The sequence below is a fragment of the Hyaena hyaena genome, unplaced genomic scaffold, assembly GCF_003009895.1.
Source record: "Hyaena hyaena isolate Hyena2069 unplaced genomic scaffold, ASM300989v1 scaffold_158, whole genome shotgun sequence".
Lineage (NCBI taxonomy): Eukaryota > Metazoa > Chordata > Mammalia > Carnivora > Hyaenidae > Hyaena > Hyaena hyaena.
In genome coordinates this window covers 784442-802801 of record NW_024080790.1, presented here as the reverse complement: position 1 = coordinate 802801, position 18360 = coordinate 784442, and the positions used below count along the sequence as shown (strand labels likewise).

The window sequence follows — 18360 nt, the reverse complement described above, 5'->3', positions numbered from 1 at the left end:
TACATTTTTAAGCTTTTATTTAGATTCCAATTAGTTAACATGGAAATTACATGTTTTTATAGCCATTTCATTTCTTATACCCAACAGGAACTTTTGGAAAAATGGAGTATATCTTCCCAGGAGGCATAAAGGGGAAGGCAGAGGGAGAATGGAATCCCTGAGGGTCATGGACCCTGTGTTTCCAAGATAAAAGGATTAACTGAAAGGGAAGATGCACGGTTGGCTCATTCTAGCTGCCACTTGGAGGGAATGCGTTTAAATTACCATCATGTTTAAGGCCAGAGCTGCTCAGATCCTAGCAACTAAGGCCCCCTGCCTGGCCCCTGCCTCCCTTTTCCCCCCTTTCTCACTTCCCCCTCCCCCCATCCTGCTTCCACTCAAGTTTTGAAATGCCTGGATGGGGAGGGAGGAGGGGAAGTTATAAAACCACAGCCTTTGAAAAGTAGAAAAGAATTTAAAGATCATCTAGCTCAGCTCCTCCCCATTTTACAGAAATAAAAACTGAATAAAGTAGTAAAAGTGGTGGACCTCAGTCTCCTGACATCCAGTTTTGTGTTTTTTTACTATGTGAAACTAAGAGAAGTATGTGAGTGTCTGAGCATGTGTGCATGTGTTTGTAAGTGTGTGAATGTTGGGTGAGCTGTATGTATGTGAGTTGAGTTTGTGAGTACATGTGTGTGTGTGTTTGTGAATGAGTGTGTGGGTGTGGTGTGTGAGTGTTGGGGTGGATGAGTGAACTGTGCATGCAAGTGCGTTATGTGAATGTGGGCGTGTGAGATCTCATACCACAAGAAGCACTGGACATGCTCAACTCTATGGGAATCTGAGTAATGGGTGAGGTATAACCGATATGACTTACAGGAGGAATAGGTGAAGACAGAAGTTTCAAGAAAAGACAAGGGCTTTTGACAGGGGTAAAGACTGGAGAAATGTATGGTTATATGGAAGATGGGACAGATGGGTGTAAATCTGGGGACAGTCATAATGAGCTAGTTTGACTATGGGAAAACTCTTATAATGAGATCTTTTATGACTTCTGAAATTCTTTGGGCAAGTCAACATCCTCTTCCAGATGACTTCTAAGGACTATCTCTCTCTTAGTACCCAACACTTTGGCCCCTGGCTCCTATCCTCCTACTGCTGTCTGTGGTCCATGTCATCATCCAGCTACTAAGTCCTCTAACGCCCTTTATTCTGATGGCCCTTGCTCCCCTCCCCTCGCACCATGTGTTCCCATAGTCATCGCCTGGCAATAGCCTTGAAAGCAATAATCTTGTCTAGACACAACCTTTTTTCTGTCCACTCTCCTCTCCTCATTTCACCTGATAGTTGGCCTCACCAACTCTGTGGTCTGGCTCAAGCCTGCCTTGACATTTGGCAATGATCTTGTCCTTATCTAAACCTACTGCCAATATATCTATTTTACACTTATGTGTGTCATTTACCCTTTTTTAAGAGGACACAGTTGGGCATGGTCCCCTCCCAAAATGAATCTGGCTGGCTCTGTGGCTCACAGTAACCAACAGAATGATAAGGAAGTGCCACTGAGCCAGCCACAGACTGAAGACTTAAGAAGGCTTAGATGTTCTTGCTTTTAGAGTTTTGGGAGCCCCAAGCCATTCTATAATAAAGTCTGACTACTTTGATGGAAACACACATGGAGAGGCCACCTGGAAAGGCCCTACAACCACATGGAGACAGAGAGAGTGAGACAGACAGACAGAGAGAAAGAGAGACAGAGACAGAGAGAGATAGAAGACCAGCCATCCTAGTGTCCCCAGCTGAGCGCAGACTTCCAGCTATCAACCAAGAGTACGCCATCTTGGAAATTCCAGTTTAGTCAAGCTCCCAGATGCCTGCAGCCCCAGCAAACACGAATGGAGCAGAACCATCCAGCTGAGTCTAGTCAACCCACAGAACAACTAATTTCAATAAAACCAGCTCTTATTATGCATTATGATTTAATAATTATCTATTGCTGCATAACAATCCCCAACCCCCTCCCCCCAACTTAGTGGCTTAAAACAGCAAGCCTGTATTCTCTCTCACAATCCTGGAAACAGTACATAATGAGAACTAATTCATGTAAGCACATTATAAGGCCCTTTTGTATGCATTTGCTAATTTATCCCAATAACAACACTATGAGCTAGGAAGGGCAAGATTCGTGTTAGCCAACCCCCTACACCCCACAATTCTGCAGGGTTTTTAAGTGACTTATTTAGATGGCAAAATCAGTAAGTCACAAAGCTGATCTCCTGATGCTGAATACAGGGCTGTTTCTTGTCAGGCACAGCCAGTGCTTCCAGAGAGTTTACTGGAGGATGGAGTCAGCAGGGACAGGGACAGCAAGAACCCAGTCAAAGAGAAGGCGATGAGAGAGATGACCAGATGTGGAGGAAGAGCGTTGGAAAGAGTCTCCTTTGGGGAAGCCAATGGGATAGGAGACAGATGAGGAAGGACATCGAGGTGACTCAGCACGAGAACATTTGAGAGCATGGTGATGCATGGTGACAAATGGAGAAAAACCATCCCTGATCCAATGGGTGAGCTAAATGTGAAGGTGCACATGTAGAGGGAAGGGGCATCCCTGTCTGCCCTGGGGGGCCAGGCAAGCTATTGGACCACCTGGCCATGGCCACCCAGCCCCACTTCACACCGGTCACCTGAGGCAGCTACCAATCCAGCCTCGTCATGCAGGGTGGGCTCTGACAGTGCTACAGGAAGAGTCTTCAGGGAAGACCTTGACTTTTCTAACAATTCAACCAGGGTATGCCTTTTGTGAGGGCCCAGAATTTGACCAGAGAGGGCAGAAACCGTGCTACCAGTGGGAATGACATCAGGGGTGGGTAAGCAGTTGTCCCACCTGTCATACACCTCTCCGCTCCCCACTCTGTCCCCCTGAACAGCAGAGGTTGCTCCAAAGGGCTCCCAGGAGCTGAAATAGAATTACTACCCCTTGTCCCACTGCTGCCATAAGCCTCCTCTCCAGCTTGGCTTTCCCTCCTGCAGCTGGTGCATAGGTCCCAAGGGATGCTGAAGACACGGTCATTCAGGCCAGGTGCTCAAAGCATCTCCATAAGGCAGTTGGTCCCAAGGCCATTCAGGCTCTGGGCCACAACCCTAGAAGAGGTCATGAGCTCCTTGGAGGGGACATGCATTAGGGACAGGGGTGCAGATGTGCTCCTGAGGGTATAAGTATTCCCCCAAAGGGAGGGCCCAGGGGCTGGCCCCACTGCCCTTTCACTGTGAAGGCTTGTTGCTTCTGGGTGGGATGCCTTGTGTGAGTATGTATGTGTGTTTGTGTATGAGTACATCCTGTGTGTGTCTATCCTAGAGGGAAGCCCAGCCCATGCATAGCACGTGTGGAGTTTGTCTTGACCTTTATAGCCAGGAATCTCTCGAAGGCAGGGTTGCTATAGAAAAAGCTGGGGAGAAACACATTTCTTTTGAAAAAGTCCTCCCTCCCCCATTGCAAGTGTTGGAGTGAGTTAGTAAACAGCCTCTCTATACTTACTACAGAGACAAGTATTCAGAATCGGAGGAAACTCCTTTGATGAAGGCACAAATGGGAAGAGAAAGGAAGACATTGTGGAGACAGGTTGACAACACTGTGATGAGACACAATGAACACAAACAGGCAGGGGACATCCACTTGCAGCTCTGGCCACAAGCAGATGGGTTTCCTCTGGCAACGCTGGGACTGCACACAAGGCAGCAATTCACCTCTGAAGGGAGCTCAGGGCTTGGGGGATTCTAGCAGCATCTACACGTGTGTTCATCCTACCCAGGAAGGAGAAGATCTCATCAGGCCACCAAGCTGCTGCTTGGTGGTACAGCCTTCCCTGGCGAGGGCTCAAGGGACCCAGGGGAGGAGTGTTCATGCCCCAGAGTGATTCCAGAAGCTCATTAAGGAGACCTTTCTGATCTAGGTGGTACAGACTATAATAGTATCATTATCCACCATATGTATATTATTAATCATATCACAATTAGACCTTACATTTAAATGTTTTTATTCTTTCAAAGTATACTCTCTTCCATCAACAGCTTCCCTTACATGTATAAGAACCTTTAAAAGGGAAATATTAGTAATCCCATTTGACAGATAAGGAAACTGAGGCACAGAGATTATCTGATTTTCTAAAATTAGCAGTTATTATTAGTTAGTGGTTGAGTTGGGCCTAGACCTTAATTCTCTAAACTAGTATCTAATGAAGTCGTTCTCAGCCTAGGCTACACATTAGGCTTATCTGGAGAGGTCTTAAAACTCCAGCACACTCTGCTTTAACCTACCCCCAGACCATTTAGCTGAGAACTACTGGGGGTGCTGTGGTGGGCCAGCATCAGGATTTTCAAAGCTCCCCAGGTAATTCCAGAGTGTTGATATTCCAAAGGTTGAGAATGGCATCATCAGCCTTACCTGGGAGCTTGTTGGAAATATACAGTCTCAGGTCCCACCCTAGATTTACTCCATCAGAGTCTTCATTTTAACAAGATCCTGGTGATCCCTACACACATTAAAGTCTGAGCACTGGGCTGGTGCATCTAGAAAGACCCATCAGCCAACCTAGTCTGAGTGAGTGGTGAGAAGGCTGTGGGTCAATCATCAACTCACTCATCACTGCTTAGACAGGGACTTAAATTGTAAGGTACATTATCACAGGTTGTGAATGAAACAAGCTTAAGTTTGGTAACCTCTATTTCAGATTCCCTAGAAATGGCAGAACAGAAAGCTTTTTGGGTAGCTTTTCAACACCTGTTGAAAGGCAGGGTCCCTGGAGTGTGCACCCCTGCCCTGCCTTCCACGCAGACCCCTTTCCGGACTGTGGACGTGCCTCCTCCCTCCCTACTGCGCACTGCACTCACCGTCTAAAGACTTGGAGGGAGAGAGCGGGGGGCTCTTCGTCTCTGACTTCACTGGACTCTGTGCTGGAGAAGCAGGTGCAGACCTTACAGGGGAGCCGGGCTCCTCTGCAGTGGTTTCTTTCTCTCCTGAAAATACAGGAAACCACCTCGGGTTAGGGGTCAAACAGAGGGGAGGTGGGGAGAGAGAGAACATTTACAAAAATGCTTTCTTCTGGCAGGTCCTCATTTCTCCAGGCTGAAGTTAGCTCCTTCCCCCCAACCTTTTTAAAATTTCTGCTACAACCTGGGGAAGGCAAATGGGTTGAGTCAGAGTCCTGTCTTGTTTCTTCCACCCAAGCGCATCTGCCAGTGGAACGCTAGCCCTGATGTGGACCTCAAGGCTGCAGGCTTCCCGCCCGTGATTTGTTTGCATGTAGCTTATTTATTATTTATCTAATTTTCATGTTCAGCCCAAATAATCCCTGGGGATATAAAGCACCAAGTTTTCTATCTACCTTTTCCATTGTCATGTTAGAACTCTAAGCAAGCGAGCAAGCATTTTTCTAGTGACTGCTCTGTGCCCAGGAAGATGACTGACCCTGGGTGGGAGGGGGGCTGTAGAAGACGACTCTGCCCTGAGGGAATAAAAACCTAGCTTGGTGGACTAAACCAAGAGCTGAATTCTTCTGTGTCTCGGACCCCGAGTGCTCTTGAAACAAAGAGAAGGAACGGCTCAAGTGGAGGGTGGAGAGGGACAGAGAGGGCTCGTTAGCTGGAGAGGGGCTGGAGATGGAAGCCCGGATCAGGCTAGCTGAGAGGGGACACTGCCAGGAAGAGATGACGGCGTGAATGCGAGCACACAAGCTATCATGAATGTGGATATTTGGGAGTCAACATGGAGAGATGGGCTTGACAGGAGGTTCTGAAGTAAAGAAGGAATAATAATCTGATAGATTAATAAATATCACTATTATAATTATCTTATTATACCTAATGTTTATCTAACCTAAGCCATACTTCTAGGCACTGTTCTGTTTTTTTTTTTTTAAACGAAATTTGTAATGTTTTCTTTCTTTTCTTTTTTAAATATTTATTAATTTTTGAGAGAGAGAGAGAGAGAGAGGGTGCATGTTCACAAGCAGGGGAGGGGCAGGGAGAGAGAGAGAAGGAGAGAGGGTGGGAGAGACACAGAATCTGAAGCAGGCTTCAGGCTCTGAGCTGTCAGCACTGAGTCTGACACAGGGCTTTATGCGAGAGGGAAACAGAATCTGAAGTTGTCCATGTAGGGCTGGATGTGGGGCTGGATGAGGGGCTCGATGCGGGGGGGGGGGTGTTCAATGGGGACTTGGGGGGGGGCGGGGGCTTGAACCCATGACCCGTGAGATTATGACCTGAGCTGAAGTCTGGCACTTAACCAACTGAGCCATCCAGGCGCCCCTTAAAGGCACTGTTCTAAGCACTGTACAAGGATTAACTCCTTTATACCCAGGTAGAGCTTAGACAAGGTCGTGGCAGCACTGTGTCGCTGTCACCATTAGGCACTGAGCAATGAGGGCCATTATGTAATTAACAGCATTATGCTGGTTCATGGGGTAGGAGGGGCAAACTAAGGATATGAGAGAGAGGAGAGAGAGAAGCAAGTGAAGACTGAAAGTGAGAGCAAAGGAAGGCTAGCTGGATCCCCACGGGCCCTGCCAGGTGGGAGGCATGGGTCCCAGTGGCCCTGGCGGGAGTGAGTGGCTGGTGGCTCTGCTGCCTCTCTGGGTGCCCCCAGCCCTCCTTGCACCCTGGGAGATCTTGAAGCACCAGTGAGCCGGGGTTATTTACCGTCAAGTTCTAGTTTCTTCCTCTCCACCTCCTTCTTGTACTCCTCCAGCTCCTGGTCAGTGAGTTGGCTGAAGGGGTTGGGCATGGTCTCCTCTGAGTCGTCTTTGGTATCCGCATCGCCCTTGGACATCAGCTGGCTCTCTGTAGACTGAAAGTTAACCACAGAGTGTGTGTTGCTCTCTGAATGCCGTGGTTGGGGCCCAGGCTCGAGCTTCCTTTCAGACTCATGTGGCTGCCAGCAGTCTTGCTAGGGGCAGCATGGCATGCAGCTCCATGGAAACAGCTCGGGGCCTCGGGGTAGGGGGTGTTCATTCCTCCCCACGGATACCTCACCCCCAAACCTGGGTTCTTTGCAACTGCCTGGGTAAATGCAGGGAGTCCACCCTTTGCCCTGGAAATAAAATCAAAGGATGCTCCCAAGCAGAAGGAAGACACACGTTTATTGCAATCCCTCCTGTGGATGCTTGCAAGCCATCACTATGCAAATACAGTCCACAGCCCAAAGTCAGTTAGCCAAAAGCCAGCAAGCAAAGCGTTGGCTCAAGCCAGCTTCATGCCAGCCATTCCCCACTATACCCTCCCCCCACCCCCCCAACAGCAGCACGAGCCACAGCACACAGCAGTAAGTCAAATGCAAAACACACAATGGCTTCAGCGTTCTCAGTCCAAACGGTTAGTCCTGTTTCGCACACAGTCATAAATTACAAGGAGGCCAAGGTCCTGAATCTCGGATCTTCAACCTGCCTGTACTGCAGGTCCCTGGGGGACAGTGGCAACAATCCCTGGGGAGCTCACCGGCTGGACCTCGTGTGAACTTCAGGAATCCTTTGACCCTTCTAGCCCATGACAAGGTCTAAAATTCAGACCCCACAGCCCTTTCTCCTAATTTGGCATCCTCATCGTGGCCTTTCAGAATGCAGTGCTGGGAAGCTGAGGCACAGCCAAAGAATGTGGAACTTGGGAGGGGAACCCAGAGCATCCGGGCCACACCACGCACTCCAGGCCACCTTCCCTGGCCTACCAGGTCCTCGGACAATGGGCCATGGGCACCCTCCCAAAGAGAAGCAGCATTGGCCTATCTTAAGGAATCACAGAGTTCAAAAGAGAATCCAAGACCAGGATCCCAAAAAGAGGGATTCCAAGAACACTTGGTGTAAATGGCAGAGTTTTCAACAGTTTTGCTCACTGTACTGAACTCTCACCACCTCCACGCCAGTATCATGGGGTGTTTCTATCCTTGACCCTGTGGCACATTGGGTGTTCCTCATCCTGGCTAGTGGAGGTGGGTGACCATGCTGGTGCAATGACATAACCTTTATGCTTCCTGCCATGGGCACCCGCCTTGTGGGCTGCAGCCTGATTAAATGATCTCAGTTTACTCTGCAGAGGGGCACAGTTCCTGTATTCCCCCCCTTCTTACCACTAAGGAATATGCCATGCCCACTGCTATCTCGCAATGAGTAACAATGATTTTTAACACAAGCCAGAATTATGATCTTCACTCCTTTTGCTATGCACTAGAAAAACACTGTCCTATCTCAGGCATGGAAATGACTTTATATTTTCTAACTCTACATGGGTTTGTGTGGGCAACTAACTGCCCCTAACAGAGCACCAGTCCTTATATACATGCCTTCCCTCTACGAGCACGTGAGCATCTTCCCAGAGCTACGGCCTGATGATGCCATATCCACGCACAGAGGCCAGAAACCCTTAGGGCAGGAGGGCCTGGAGCAGCTAGGAGCCGCCAGCCACACTCCTGCGATGCCCACTTTGCAGGATACCAATAGAGGGCGGAGTGGAGTTCCATGGGTAAAGCATGGAAGTCAGCATCCCTCCTGGGGCAGGCCAGGCTGCTGCTCCCCTGCCCGGTACCCTTAGAGGGGCAGTTAGACACTGTCCCTGGTCCTCACAGCATCCGTCCTGCAGCAAGAGCACCAGCGCCCCAAATCACAGGGGAAGGTGGGCACGAGGACTCAGGGGTCCTGCTGCCCAGCCCCAGGCACTGAAGACCCAGAAGGCAAACACGTTTCCCCTCCAGACAGGGGCAGCCTCTGCTGTACCGGGCTTCGACTCTTCTCAGCGATGACGCTCGCCAGGAGCTGGGACTGAGGCCCGGCCGACTTCACATCTTGTCGGTTTTGTTCTCGAATCTGTGTGGCAAGGGAAGGGGAGAGTGAGCTTGCTGTTCAGTGTCATAATGTGGACTTTGGGAGGGGCATTCAGAAGGCATACTGGTGTCCAGCATGCTCTGTGACTAGGGTCTACAAAGGTCCTCCAGTGGGGAGGGGACCTGTTTCCTCTACTTCTAACATAGTGCGCCTCGAAGAGACCGTCTGTCTGCTTCAGAGTGAATGAGTAGTTTATGGAAAACACCAGATTCTCATGAACTCTGAGGAGGTCATTGTAAGAGGTGAACAAGGCACAGTAGCTCCTTGAAGGAGGTTCTTGGGTTTTATTGAAGCCCCTGAGGAGTTTCTTTAATGTATCAGATTCCTGGGGCCACCCCACAACCATTGAGTCTGAATCTGTCTGTGGGGAGGAACAGGGGATTGGCCTGGGAATATGCATGTCAAAGAAGCACTTCAGAGGGTCCTTGAACCACACATTAAGTCACGTTCTGTGAGTATGCCTTTTGGTGGTGGTCTACTGCAATGTAAGCTCTTAAGGTAACATGAGAAATATGAGTGAGTGAACTGTAAAGCAAAGCTCAACAAAAGATTTTGACATTTTAAAAATGAGCCACAAGAAAAGTCATATAGAATTCCTAAAAATTTGATTTCTGGGCAGGTCTCTTACTTAGACCTATCTCATGTCTCAAGCAAGTATCTCTCTGTGTCTAAGGGTTATTTAGGACCACATAAGCACAGCAGTTGGCACAGTGCGAGTATTGCCATGAAGAGTAGCTTCCTTCCCAGAAGAGCTAGGAACTCAGCTCACATTTGTGGGACCCAAGACAGCTCCCTGCTTGAGGGAGAAAAGAGGCGAGATAAGCAGCTCCCACCTTACCTTGTTCCGCATGTCCAGCACTTCTTGGGGGTCGGTATAGAGAGGCACAAATTGGTTTGGGTTTTCGATCCGTATTGGCATGCCACTGCTAGATTTCTCCACCTCATCAGCCTTCATCCACTGAACACACACAAGGTGCGGTGGGTAAGGCAAAGGAATAAAGTCACCATGTCCTCCCCCATGGCCCACCCCCTGAGATCTGGGTCAACTGGCCTCCATGGAAGGTCAGCAAGCCTACACAAAGATGTTCTCTCTTCTTGGGCCTCCTTGATACCTGTCTGTCTCCCAGAACAGAGATGGGCAACAAATGACCCAGCTTCCAAAGAAGGCCCCCAGGTCAGTCATAAAGAGCAATGGAGACTAGGGCTCAGAACCTTGACAACCAGCTTTGACAAACAGGTGGCCACTTGAGCTTCAGTATCAAATGACTTAATGATTTTAATTTGCAGGGCTTCATTCTTTTTTTTATGAAGAGCTATTCTATTTGGCTGCTAGTTACTTTAATGTTAACAAAAATCAAATTAAATTAAGAGTGGATGTGTATGGATGTGTATGAATGTGTATTGTGTGCATGTGTGTGTATGAGTGGGGAGATAAAGAGAGGGAGAGAGAGAGAAGAGGGGTGGGAAAGAAGACTACATAATAGAAATTAATATCCCACCCACCTCCTGGGTTTATGTCAGATGTACAGTCCAATGTTGGATAGCCATGAACTTCACAGAAGCCCCCTCTGTATGGGGGAGCAAGAAGCAAAAACCAATTGCTCCTGGGTTTTGTGCTGTTTGTTGGGAATAAGGTCCAGCCACCCCCTGGAGAAATCTGCTCCTCAGGCCCAAACTCTCAGTGCAGAGGTGCAAGAAGGTGACCAGAGGTCTTGTGGGCATAAGCAGCTGCTCCCAGGTGCCCAACAGGAAGCCCTACGGGGCAACTGTAATAATCCAGATCCAGGGATATTTGTTCTGTTCTCCCTTTAAAGCTGTCTAACCCACAGAGGTATTTGGGCACCCTCCCTCCCGATCTCCTCCTTACTGTGGTCTTGGGCCGGGGGCTGCCCATGCTCCTCTGGACCTCGTCAGCCACATTGACCCGTAGGTAGGTGTTGGGCGTGTTGAGCCAACGGGTCTTCTCCTTCTGCTGTTTCTGGGCGTACTGCCGCAAGGCAGGCATTGGAACACCATCCTCCTCAAACACGAAGGCTGTGACGGTGGCTGGAATCTCCACCTCGCTTTTGTGTTTGGTTTTCTCTTGAACAAAGGGATAGCGGTATGTGTAGCCTGTTCTGTAACCCTAAAAAAGACAGAAATAGAATCACTTACTGTGGAGAAAATGGCCTCCATGCACATATCCCATACACACTTGTCCCTTCTCTGTAAGGGACTCTGTTTAAACAAAAATCCCCATAACACAACGTAGGCCTTGCTGTTCCTTTTGTGTGTTTCAGAACTGTTCCCTCGTCCTGGTCTCCCCAACATCTTCCTCCCTTCACCCCAACAAGCCCTGTGATCAGAGCTGAGAAAATCCCCAGAACCTGTGGACCGAACAGACAGGGCTCCTTACCCTGACAGTGCTCCAATTTTTCATCTACTCCAGTGGTTCTCAACCCTGGCTGCACATTGGGATCGCTTGGGAGCTTTACAAATGCTGGTTCCTGGCCCCCTCAGAGCTGCTGATTTCCGTGGGCAGTGAGGCCGTCTGGACTGCAGGATTTCTGATAGCCTCCCAGATGATTCTAATAGTCTACCCTCATTTGCTCAACTCCAACGCTTCGTAACTAGTTCCTTCTTAGAACCCTGAAATCTGACTCAAAAAGATCCTAAGCAAGACCATGTCCCAAGCTGGAAATGACTGCTGCTTGGTGAAAAAATTCAGTCATCTTGGCAGCTTCTGAAGCAATGATTTCTTGACTTTGCCTACCTTCTTCTTTTATTTTTTTTTAAATTAAAATGCTAGAAAAATCAGGCAATATGCAAAAACATAAAGAAAATGGGGGGACACACCTGGGTGGCTCAGTGGATTAAGCATCTGACTCTTGATTTCAACTCAGGTCATGATCTCATGATTTGTGAGTTCAAGACCTGTGTCAGGCTCTGAGCTGACAGTGTGGAGCCTGCTTGGGACTCTCTCTCCCTCTCTGCCCCTCCCCTGCCCACTTGCTCTCTCTCTCTCTCTCAAAATGAATAAATATTTAAAAAAGAAAGAAAAAATGGGTTTTAATATAAAAATCTCATCCCCAGAGAAAATTACTAAAAATCTTTCTGGTCATCTCTGTAAATGCACATACACATACACACACACATACACACACACACACACACACGCACACGTATGTAAGTATATACATAATATAGAACTGTAGAATATGTATGGTAATTGTATATAATATGTATGTTCTATAATTATATATATACACACATATATATATATAATAGTATATAAATGGGGCCATACTGCATAAACAGCTTTATAAGCTGCTTTTCTAGTTTATCAATGCGGTTTGGAGATTTTTTTCATGTTATTTAACCTATAAACACATAGAAACTTTATTTTTTTTAATGTTTTTTTATTTATTTCTAGGAGAGAGAGAGAGAGAGAGCGTGAGCAGGGGAGGGTCAGAGAGAGAGGGAGTCACAGACTCTGAAACAGGCTCCAGGCTCTGAGCTGGCAGTCAGCACAGAGCCTGACGTGGGGCTCAAACCCACAAACCACAAGATCATGACCTAAGCGAAAGTCGGACGCTTAACCAACTAAGCCACCCAGGCGCCCCTGAAACTTTAAAAAGCTGCTTAATATGCCAATGAGTGAATGTACCATAATTTATCTAACCAATAATGGTTGATACTTTGTCATTTTCAAAATATCATAAACAACCCTGAAATATGCATATTTATACATTTTTTTCTTTAGGCAGTTAAATGATTCTCTCTTTGACATAAATTCCTAGAATAAAAATTACTGGGTCAAAGGGTATACATTAAAAGTTTTCACAGGGGCACTTAGGTGGCTCAGTTGGTTAAGTGTTCAAATCTTGGTTTTGGCTTAGGTTGTGATCTCACAGTTCATGAGTTCAAGCCTTGTGTCGCGCTCCATGCTGGTAGTGTGGAGCCTGCTTGGGATACTCTCTCTCCATCTTTCCTTGCCCTTCCCCTGCTTACACATGCACTCTCTCTCTCTCAAAGCAAATAAAAACCTAAAAATAAATAAATAAATAAATAAATAAATAAAAGTTTTCATATATTTGCCATCTTCCCAAAGTGTTGAGCTAATTTACACATTTACCACTTGTGCTAGAGTTCCCAGTTCTCATCCCCCTTCCATCTGCTGAATATTGCTGAGGTAAAATCCTTATGGGGCGCCTGGGTGGCTCAGTTGGCTAAGCATCTGACTTTGGCTCAGGTCATGCATGATCTCACAGTTTGTGAGTTCAAGCCCTGCATCAGGCTCTGTGCTGACAGCTCAGAGCCTGGAGCCTGCTTCAGATTCTGTGTTCCCTGTCTCTCTGCCCCTCTCCCACTCGCATTCACTCTCTCTCTCTCTGAAAATAAATTAACATTAAAAAAAAGAAGTAAAATCGTCAAAATATGTTTTGCTCTTTTTTTGATTACTCGCAAAATGGCTATTTTTAATGGCCACTTGAAACCTCTTCCTTTGTAAATTGTGTTGTTTGTTCTTCTATTGAGATGTTTATCTCTTTCACATTGACTTGTAATATCTCTTTTAACATTAAGGGTATTAATCTTTTGACTGTCACAGATACTGCAAATATTTCCTCCCATAAATTGTCTTTTAGCTTTGTTTATGATGGGGGAAATGGCTTATAAAAATATATTTTTAATTTTAATATAAACATATCTGTCAATATTTGCCATCATGATTTCAGACTTTCCTGTCATGCTTGACAAGTTCTTCCCCAACACAAGGGCATCAAAAATATAAGTCTGTTTTTTAATATCTGTAAGAGTTTACTTTTTATGTCCAAATTCCTGGTAAATCAGGAGTTTATCTTGTTGAAAGAAATGAGGTAATAATCCATCTTATTTATTTCCTAAAAGGCTAGCAATCTTTTACCCACTGCTTTATAAGATGCCTACTTGCCCTGGGTTAAATTCTCATACATCTAGGATCTATTTCTGGATTCTCCAAGCTGTCCCACTTATCTCCCTGCTCATTTTGTGCTGGTGATCTGTTTAGTTACTAAAGCTTTTTCTTGCTTTCCCATGAGGTAAGACAAATATCCCTAATTACTCCTCTTTTTTTAGGATGTTCCTAACCATTCTGAATTTCACCTGGAAGAAAATTTTTTTCTAAATCCTTATGCCTCCTGCCATCACTGACAGAATTACATTAAGTTTACTAAAATGGAAAATCAACCTCTTGACCCTGTGGAGTTTTTTTTTTTTTTTTAATGCTTTTATTTATTTCTGAGAGAGAGAGAAAGAGTGAGACCACGTGAGCAGAGGAGGGTCAGAGAGAGAGGGAGACACAGAATCTGAAGTAGGCTCCAGGCTCTGAGCTAGCTGTCAGCACAGAGCCTGACACAGGGCTCAAACCCATGAGCCATGAGATCATGACCTGAGCCGAAGCCGGACGCTTAACTGACTGAGCCACCCAGGCGCCCGGACCCTGTGGAATTTTCTAACCAGGAGGAAACTGTAGCTCTTTACTGAGTTTAAGTTTATGACTTTCTTTAAATTGGTTCTGCTTAATGTTTTATGTCCTTGCTGCATTTGCAAATAGGATTATTTTCTCCCATTATTATATTTTCAAATACATTATTATATTATATATTATGAAGCAAAAACCTATTTTTAATACATTTTCATAATTGACTACTTCAAAATGCAATCTTTTTCTCCCTCTCTTCCTTCCTTCCTTCCTTTCTTTTTTTAAGGAGAGAGTTTGAGTGAGGGATAGGCAGAGGGAGAGGGAGAGAGAGAATCCCAATGCAGAGCTCTGTCTCACAACTGTGAGATCATGACCTGAGCTGAAATCAGTTAGAGGTTTAACTGACTGAACCATCCAGGTGCCCCTAAAAATGCACTCGTTATTTCTAATATTTTTTTTCAGTTGACTCTTTTTTACTTTATAGGCATTTAACCACACTATCTATAAAAGTAACTTGGGGGGCACCTGCGTAGCTCAGTTGGTTAAGCCCCCAACTTTGGCTCAGGTCATGATCTCACAGTTCGTGGGTTCAAGCCCCATGTCAGGCTCTGCGCTGACAGCTCAGAGCCTGGAGCTTACTTTGGATCCTGTGTCTCCCTTTCTCTCTGCCCCTCTGCCTCTTGTGCTGTTTCTCTCTCTCTCTCTCAAAAATAAGCATTAAAAAAATTTTAATAGTAATTTTGTTTCCTTTTCAATGTTTATTTTTATGACTCCCACTTTAGAGTTCCAGTATTATTCCAGAACGATATTAAAAGTGCTGACAGCAAGAATCATTGTTTTGTTTCAAAATTTAATGGAAATACTCTAGTGTTTTACCATGATTTATTTTAATCGTGTTAAATAAATGTCCTGTCTTAACAGCTGTTAACACCTGTCTCCTGTCTTAACAGCTATTATATTTATAGATCGATTTTATATTTTTATCAAATAATTTTTGACACTAAAATGACCAAAAGGTTTTTATCCTTTGACTCATTCATATCACAAAATATTTTTATTTTTTTAATGTTTTTTTTTAAATTTATTTCTGAGAGAAGGAGAGAGCTAGCGTGAGCAGGGGAGGGTCAGAGAGAGAGGGAGTCACAGACTGAAACAGGCTCCAGGCTCTGAGCTGGCAGTCAGCACAGAGCCCGACGTGGGGCTCGAACCCACGAACCGCAAGATCACGACCTAAGCGAAAGTCGGACGCTTAACCCACTAAGCCACCCAGGCGCCCCTCATATCACAAAATATTTTAAAAGATTTATAATAGTAAAATAAAACATCCTTGAATACTAGGAATGAGCCTTCACTTGGTTACTATGTATTATTATTCATTGTTATGCAGGATGCTATCTGCTAGTGTTCAGAAAGCATTTTTCATCAACTCAAAGTAAGACTGGTCTGAATGTATTATGATCGTTATGATTTTGTCCTACTTTCATCCTCTGAAACAGTTTAAAATAGCATACAAATTGTCTGTTTCTTAAAGATTTGAAAGAATTCCTGTATGAAACTTTCTGGCTCTGGTGCTTTATTTAGACATGGATTACTTGGCACACGAATGTTTATGGGAATTGTATTTTCATTGTGGATTGTATTTTTCATCATTATAATGTGGCCCTCATGGTCAGCATCGTAATAAGGTGGAGATGATTTGGAGGGGCTGGAGGCAAGGGGGGAAAATGTTAATTATCACAATTACCTGGACACAATAAAGAGGGTCCCAGGTGGTAGCAATGAGGAAGGGAACATGAATCAGATATAGAAACGGTCTAAGGATAGGTTTTATCCTTCACTTCTCAATCAATGTTATAGTCTCTTCCTGAAAACAGTACCTCATTGTGCATGTTTTCCTCTTGTTTTCCAATGGTCTCCTGTTTATATGTCATATAGTCAACTAAATTGTTAGCCCCTAGAAGAAGGAAGAATGTCTTAACATTCTTTTGTAGCCTTTTAAGCCCACTCCTGGACACATGCCAGTTAACTCCTTACAGGATTGATTCATTCAATCATTACAACAGCAAACTGTTAGAATACTGCTCACCAGAATTAGGAAATTAGTGTGTTATGTGTTTTCTACATTGATGTCATGAAATAAGAAAGGCAGAACTAACCACAAAGGAGTGAACTGAGCCACAATATGAGACGGCATCCACAGCCCTTAGAAGGGGTGGCAAAGGCCATCATTGTAGAAGACTCAACTACTATTAGAATGACCACAAATTCTGAGTCAGGTGCCAATCGATGAGGCTTTAACAACTTAACCCTGATGCTGGCAGTTCTCACACCCACCTAATGTGTCCCACTGACTGGTTACAGGGGGCTGAGCCTCAATGGACCAGCCTAGAAGGACAACGGCACAAGACTCACCAGGTTGTCCAGCATCCTCATGAGGGCCTCAAACTCATGCTCCCCCAGCCGGCTCTTCTGCATGGGTCCGAAGGTGCTCCCTGCCCACTGCACGGAGCCCACTTCGTGCGGTCGGTGCTTCTCCTGCTCCAGGAGGATGAGGTTCTCCACTCCGCCAGCGCTGGACAGGGCGGACACCTGCAGCAAAGAGCAGAGACCTCAGAGACCTCAGAGACCTCAGAGAGAGAGAGAGAGAGAACACATGTCTAGAAATGTGAGCTCTATGTGGCTTTTTCTTCCCAGAGGAAACTTACTGGGCATGCACCCATTTCCAGGAACAGACGTATTAGCAATTTCTTTTTTTTTTTTTAATTTTATTTATTTCTGAGAGAGAGAGAGAGCGTGAGAGCATGAACAGGGGAGAGTCAGAGAGAGAGGGAGACACACAATCTGAAATAGGATCCAGGCTCTGAGCTAGCTGTCAGCACAGAGCCCGACGTGGGGCCCGAACCCACGAACCATGAGATCATGACCTGAGCCAAAGTCGGATATTCAACCGATGAGCCACCCAGGGAAGCAATTTCTTTCTTAGTGTTAGTTCTTAGAGACTACAGAGGAGGAGAAAATGATGCAAATGTTAAACCTTAAGAATAAAGCAATACGGAGGACTGAAAAGTTACCTGGGATACAGACCAACCTCAAATTGTGATTATTTTGCCGGTGGGGGGGGTGGGGGTACAGTAAAATCAGAAGGGGCTCCAAAGGGGACTTCAATTCCTGTCTGTAATATTTTATTTCTTCTAGAGGAAAAGATCTGAAGTAAAAAGTCTTCTACTTTTTAAATCTGATTGGTGAATAGTGGGTGGATAGTTTATTATTCTTCTGCACCTTTCTCTTTCTCTGTTTGAAATCTCTCCTCCTGTTTTTTGTTTTTGTTTTGTTTTGTTTTGTTTGGGGGGGATTGGTGGTTTTTGTTGTTGTTGTTGTTTTGAAAAGCTAGCCTATTGAAAGAAATAGGCTAGCTTCTCAGGCAATAAAAAACACCAGAGTAGCCTGATGGCCTGAATTAACAGGTCTAAAGGAAGAATTCATCTTCCACAGTTGTATCAGTCAGTGAAGGAAACCCAGAAGAAGGAGACACATGAAGTGCTGATAGTACACAGCCGGACACTATGCAGGAGTCAGGCAGCTTCACCAATGGACTTGGAGTATTTGTCCCACCGTCACGGGTCCATGGAAAGGGGCTATAACAAGTGGCTGCAGGCAACGGACTCTGAGTATTAGGGCAAGAGGTACGTGTATACAGCAGGCGATTTTAATGGTCCTAAAAAAAAGATTTTCTAATCTGACTAATTTCCTGATTTCCTAATTCTATATTCATCTAATGGTACATTCTAGTTGTGTCATGAATCTACTACTCAGACATAATTGGTTATGATTTGGCTTACAGGGTGAGCCCAGCAACAGGGAGAGACGGTGGTTTCTAAATATTCTAGATAGTGAGCCAGGTATTTTGTGCTGCAAATCTGATTGATATTTGATATCTCTTCTAGGCCTACTTATTATAGGAGAATGCTCAATTATATAAACATTCGGTGTTCCAGTTTTTACTGAAAATGAAAGTATATAATTTAGCTTGCTGGCAAACAGAAGTCTAGGAATCCGTGAGGCTCTGGGACACAC

The 18360-nt window shown here is 45.5% G+C and overlaps 1 protein-coding gene across 2 annotated transcripts in view; it reads right to left on the bottom strand.

Annotated features, from left to right (window-relative positions):
* ADD2 (adducin 2) overlaps positions 1-18360 on the bottom strand; it is a 54384-nt gene that overhangs the window by 6846 nt on the left and 29178 nt on the right. For both annotated transcript variants that reach the window (XM_039239579.1, XM_039239580.1), the window contains 6 exons: positions 16699-16875; positions 10714-10971; positions 9685-9804; positions 8739-8828; positions 6676-6823; positions 4870-4995 (listed from right to left, as the gene is read on the bottom strand). In XM_039239579.1, coding sequence (XP_039095510.1) covers positions 4870-4995; positions 6676-6823; positions 8739-8828; positions 9685-9804; positions 10714-10971; positions 16699-16875 — 919 coding nt within the window. The remainder of the gene's footprint in view (positions 1-4869; positions 4996-6675; positions 6824-8738; positions 8829-9684; positions 9805-10713; positions 10972-16698; positions 16876-18360) is intronic.